This window comes from Zootoca vivipara, chromosome 12 (genome assembly GCF_965207765.1).
Source record: "Zootoca vivipara chromosome 12, rZooViv2.hap1.1, whole genome shotgun sequence".
NCBI lineage: Eukaryota > Metazoa > Chordata > Lepidosauria > Squamata > Lacertidae > Zootoca > Zootoca vivipara.
In genome coordinates, this window is record NC_142595.1 from 27,873,110 (window position 1) to 27,879,480 (window position 6,371).

Below are 6,371 nucleotides of genomic sequence, written 5' to 3' on the forward strand. Positions count from 1 at the left end.
TTTATCCTCAAAGAGATCTTCATTCATTCTCCACCTGAAAGAGTTTTGGTCTTTTCCTTTCAATTCCATAAGTATTGAATTATGATCTGACAATGTCCGTGGTATTATCTCTGTCTTATTTACCCTGGGCACTAGCTCTTTAGAAACCCATATATGGTCAATCCTCCCCGAGCTTTGATTTGGTTCTGAGAAAAAAGTAAACTGTTTAGTCGTCGGGTGTTTCAACCTCCAGACGTCCACTAGGCCCAGGTTTTCTACTAAATCAAAAAAGGACTTTGGTAATTTTCCTTCATTCTTCCTTCACTTCGTCCTATCCAATTCTGGCACTGTCACTCCGTTGAAATCGCCCATTAGAATTATCTTTTGATCCATAAACTCTGTCAATCTTTCCTCCAAATTCTTGTAAAATTCTGCTTTATTCTCATTCGGTGCATAAATTCCCACAATCATCAATTTTTCTCCTTGAGCCGATATTTGAACCGCAGAACGATGGTTGACCACACTCTAAGGGAGGTATGTTCTTGAAGAGAACATCGGAACCATTTCTGTGTAAAGGTAGTGTATCTGAACCATGTGTAATGAGGCCTCTCGTTTACTTCAACATATATTCAAATTGTTTTTTTATGTTGCTTAGTAAGCTCAGGCCACTTTGCATAGCTGCCAAGTTTTCGCTTTTCTCGCGAGGAAGCCTATTCAGCATAAGGGAAAATCCCTGTAAAAAAGGGATAACTTGGCAGCTATGCACTTTGTAGCATATTCTGTCGTGAATTTTAATGATTCCAAGATGATTCTCCTGAAGATCAACATCTCAACCTTTCATTTTTTGATAGACACAGCTCTGTGTAAAGGGAGCTCCTTTGAACCATGTGTAATGAGGCCTCATAATCTCCTAATTTACTTCAACATTTATTCAACAGGCAAACAATTCAAAATGTTCTTTATGTTGCTTAGTAAGCTATGGCATTGTACAGCATATTCTCTCCTGAATCTTAATGATTCCAAGACAATTCTCCTGAAGATTAACATCTCCCCCTTTGATTTGTTGATAGACACGGCCTGTTGCTTTGTGTAATCCCAAGTGCCCGACCGGTTATAGGAAGAAAAGCAAGGAGGGGGAGTCCTTCTGCTGCTATGACTGCATTGTCTGCCCCAAAGGGTGGATATCAGAGCATGAAGGTGAGAGTTTCAGGATACAGATGAAGAAGAATGTCTCTACTTCACAGCGAAATACAAGGAAGAATAACAGGCACATTATGTGAATGCAATTAATGAGCACTGTGTATGCAATGCCCTTTTATGCATCCAGGTCTCCAATGTTATGTGCCTTCCATGTTTCAAATGAGATTTGGTACTGTCTATGAATCTGTATGTTTGTGAACCTTAGCATCTAGAGCCTTCTAGCACAGTGCCACCTGCTATGCATATGCCTGAGAGTAACAGCTATAGCTACTTTGTGTTACTTAAAGAGTTAAAAATAATTCCAACCTGGTTTTTTTGTGTTTTCCATTTCAGATATGCCTGTGTGTTCCAAATGTCCAGATGATCAGTATGCAAACAAGGGACAGAATGCATGTATTCCCAAGACTATAACCTACTTATCTTATGAAGAACCTTTGGGTATCAGTTTAACTATTTCTGCTGTTTCATTTTCCATTCTCACAGTTCTGTTGCTAAGAATATTTTTGAAGCACCATGAGACTCCCATAGTTAAAGCCAACAACAGGGACCTGACCTACACTCTCCTCATCTCCCTCCTGCTCTGCTTCCTTTCTGCACTCCTATTTATTGGCAGACCTGACAAGGTGACATGTTTTCTGCGCCAAACTGCCTTTGGCCTTGTGTTCACAATGGCTGTGTCTTCTGTGCTGGCCAAAACCATCACTGTGGTTCTCATTTTCATGGCCACACAGCCTGGATCCAGGATGAAGAAGTGGGTGGGGAAAAGCCTGGCCAGCTGCATTGTGGTTTCTTGCTCCATTCTCCAAGGAGGCATCTGCCTGGTGTGGCTTTCCACCTCTCCTCCATTCCCAGATAGTGACGCCCAGTCAATGACTGAGGAGATTGTACTGCAATGTAACGAGTCTTCCCCAATCATGTTTTACTGTGTCCTGAGCTATATGGGCTTGCTAGCCATGGCCAGCTTCACTGTAGCTTTCTTTGCCCGGAACTTGCCTGACAGTTTCAACGAAGCCAAGTTCATCACGTTCAGCATGTTGGTGTTTTGCAGTGTTTGGTTGTCCTTTGTTCCAACTTACTTGAGCACCAAAGGGAAATACATGGTGGCTGTGGAGATCTTCTCCATCTTAGCCTCCAGTGCTGGGTTGCTGACTTGCATCTTCTTCCCCAAATGCTACATTATCTTGTTGAGGCCTGAGCTGAACAAAAGGGAGCAGTTAATAAGGAGAGGAAAACACTGAAGAACATTGTTATTCTCAAAAGTTGCTACTTGTTTTTGTTTTTGTTTTTGTTTTTGTTGTTGTTGTTACTTATAGCTCATTCAAAGCTTTTCTGACTTAAATATGCATTAGGGTGTGGATTGCATTGTGCAAGGAATATCTTAAAATGACATATTTGCGAAATGTTGCCCCCCCCCCGTTAATCACTTTCTATCCATATCATTCATCTGGACAGAGCAAGGCAGAATTCATTGATTTTTCTCTCAATGTTACCATCTCAGCAACACTGATAGGAAATGAAAGTTTTATTTTAAGGTGAGTCTCTTTCATTGGAGTACAATGCTGTAATAACAATACCATACCGACTTTAAGAAGCTTTGGGAAACAAGTGAAGGATAAGAATTCATGAATTGGGGAAAACCTGTAATACCTTACAGACAGCATCCAAGAGTGACACTCTCAGGTAATGCAATTGCAGGAGCACTTCACTTCCCCTTCCACTTTTCTGTTCTCTTGTTGTTGTTTAGTCGTTTAGTCGTGTCCGACTCTTCGTGACCCCATGGACCATAGCACGCCAGGCACTCCCTTAATTGTGTGATATCAAACTGGGATGGAGGCCTCTGCAGGCCTCCATTTACCTCCCCAGCAGCAGATAATAATAATAATAATAATAATAATAATAATAATAATAATAAATAATTTATACCCTGCCCGTCCAGCTGGGTTTCCAAAGCCACTCTGGGCGGCTTCAAAAAATAAATAAATAAATACTAAAAATATAATAAAACACCATACCTTAAATACTTCCCTAAAAAGTCCTGCCTTCAGATGTCTTCTTAAAGTCAGATAGTTGTTTATTTCCTGATGGGAGGGCATTTCTCAGGGCAGGCGCCACTACCGGGAAGGACCTCTGCCTCGTTCCCTGTAACTTCTCTTTTCGTAGTGAGGGAACCACCAGAAGGCCCTCAGCACTGGACCTCAGTGTCCGGGCTGAATAATGGGGGTGGAGATGCTCCTTCAGGTATATTGACCCGAGGCCGTTTAGGGCTTTAAATTTCAAGAAGTAACACTGAAGCAACACCCCCCGCCCCGCCCCACCCCGCCCCGGCCACATCTGTAGAAAACAAAACTGTAGAAAACAATACTTGAAAAAAGAGACAATGCATGTATTGTTGTAAACTCTGAAATCTTTAATAAAAGTATATATAAATATATGAATTAAATGAGTCCCATCAGGTTGTGGTGATTGCTATGAAGTAGGTGAAAAACTGCAAGCCAATTTGCTTGCAGGAGAAAATTCCTCCATGGCCCCCAAAATGGCGCCCTAGTAAAACATAGCAAGGTAAATATGCAACGTGCCTGCTCTCCACTGGGCAGGAAATCCTTTGAAGGTCAGCCAAGAGGGCAACCCGCCCTCAAGGCTCTTGCCGTGATTTGCTCCTTGTGCATCACCCACCCACACCTCATTGTCTGAAGTGGCCAGAGGTAGGTGGATCGAGCTCCCCTCCCCTGACCACACTGATGATGGCGGCCATGCCAGACCCACCACAACCATGCCATGCAGAAAAGGCACACACACCAATCTCTAGGTAAGCAGATATTACAGGCAATGAACAATTTACCCATGTTCAAAAATGTTCACAAATACATCACAGCAACCTGGAATCAGCACCCAATAACCCAGAACACAACCCCATTGCAAATTGGGGTTTTCCTGTATTTATAGTAACGGTTATCTTTTAAAAAGATTATAATAAGGGAATGGGAATTATAATAGTTTCCAAAAATAAAGGTGACCTGAATACCTTCCCAAAACAAACAAACAAACATGGGGCATTACAATATTTAAATGGAGCATGTTAGGAATTCAGAAACAATCTATATGATTTGTAAATTGTTTACATGAAAGAAAATAGAGAAATAAATGATAAATGTAGAATTGTGATGATATAATTGTGTGGAAATATGAAGTGAGTATTCGAAAAACAGATGGCGAGATGGAGGGAAGTCGAGTGGCTCTGTTGACCTAAAAGTTATGTAAAAGGAAATAAGATATTATATGAATGTTAAAAATGGAAAATGAATCAATAAAAATATTTAAAAAGAGAGAAATGAAATAGTTTCAATAAGCTTAGCAAGTGTGAAAAGTTATGAAATAAATGAAATATTGGGGGGGGGAATCCTTTAATTCAAATTTATATTCTTCCACCCAATTATTTTTTAACAAAAGCAGGGAATGAAAGAAACCTAGAAGAAAATCATTTTGAATATTTGCAAATACCCATTTCCCTTTAAAAAGTAAAACACATTAATAAAGCCTGAAAGGTACAAAAGATTCCTAATATCAATGGTTTTATCAGGGAAGAAGAGGGTAGTGCTTTTTCTCTTTAAAAATGTTTAGGGGTACTCTACTTGTGACTCAAGAAAATCACCATTTTATAGCTGAAATTGGTAATAACAAATACTGTTCAGTAAATGGGCAAAAGTACAGTTATTAACAAAATGTTTAGGGGTACCCCTGCCTGCCCAAGAAAGCACTGGGAGAGGGTATAGCCCCGACATTCAGGGCCCCCATATACTTGATTTGAATCAATTAGATGTGGCTTTTCAACAAGGTGGGCTTATTCTTGACTCTTGGAAATTATCCAAACTTGTTTTATTACTGTACCCAACATTGATACTGAACTTCTTGAATCATAAAGGGCATTCTCTTTTATTAATGTGAATCCTCAATTATTTACTATTGTTCTAGCAAACTGCTTAGCAAACCTGACTCCAAAATATGTAAAAGTAGATCAGATTTTTAAAGATTAATTTTGGATCCCAAACTTAGAATATTTAATGTGATTTACCACACAAATCCGAAGGGCATTTAATTGACACCGGTGTTACTTCATGCCACAAAGGCATTTGGCAAATTGGAATGGTCCTATCACTTCAAAATTAACCGTTCATTAAGTGGCTATGTCCTCCCATATCACTTCTTAACATATATTGGACCGGAAACGTTTCCTTTCATCATTTCAACCATTTTTGCTTCCACACCTTAGTCAGAAAAGATAGAGAGCAAGTAGGAGTTGAGCTGTTCTCCCTTTGCCATAAAATGTGCTTGTATTTCCCCTTGTGAGTCATTGTGTGATCCTGGAAGCCCCATTTCACATTTGGATCCTACTAACTTTAAAATTAGGGGACACACACACTAAAAGGTACTTGGGCTAAAAATATGTTTTCTTTCCCATTTTCTGCCAGGCTCCAGACAAGCCTCTTTAATTATTTCTCTTGCTTTTGGCCCTTATTATCCAAATCACATGCAGGTATTATTTCTTTTAAGATATAACAAGTACGTGTGCTTGTTCAAGAATTGATCAGAGGATACACAATAGAGTACCTGCAATTAGTCAGAGGACTGTAATGGAAAAAATCCCCTAGGAATTCCAGTGGCCAATAAGAAAATAAATCACCTACATTGTGATGGATGCTGTAAATATACCTTTATTCTACACCAGCACCAGGAAGTAGAGAACCACAAGATAGTTTTATTTCTGTCAATATATGTTTTTTTGGTTGTTAGCCTTCAGCAGATCTGCAGATTAGTCATTAAAGTCAGGCTGTTGCTATCATGGAGATTCTAAAACTACAGTAAGGTAAAATTATAGGGACCCCTGACCATTAGGTCCAGTCGTGACCGACTCTGGGGTTGCGGTGCTCATCTCATGTTATTGGCCAAGGGAGCCGGCGTACAGCTTCCAGGTCATGTGGCCAGCATGACAAAGCCGCTTCTGGCGAACCAGAGCAGCACACGGAAATGCCGTTTACCTTCCTGCTTGGAGCAGTACCTATTTATCTACTTGCACTTTGACATGCTTTTGAACTGCAAGGTTGGCAGGAGCTGGGACCGAGCAATGGGAGCTCACTCGTTGCAGGGATTTGAACCACCGACCTTCTGATCAGCAAGCCCTAGGCTCTGTGGTTTAC

The 6,371-nt window shown here is 40.4% G+C and overlaps 1 protein-coding gene across 1 annotated transcript; it reads left to right on the forward strand.

The window, feature by feature from the left end:
- Window positions 1–1,514: 1,514 nt before the first annotated feature.
- LOC148683859 (vomeronasal type-2 receptor 26-like) lies at window positions 1,515–2,417 on the forward strand. The gene has a single exon (XM_088655823.1). The coding sequence runs from the start codon at window positions 1,515–1,517 to the stop codon at window positions 2,415–2,417; it is 903 nt and encodes a 300-aa protein (XP_088511949.1).
- Window positions 2,418–6,371: the final 3,954 nt, after the last annotated feature.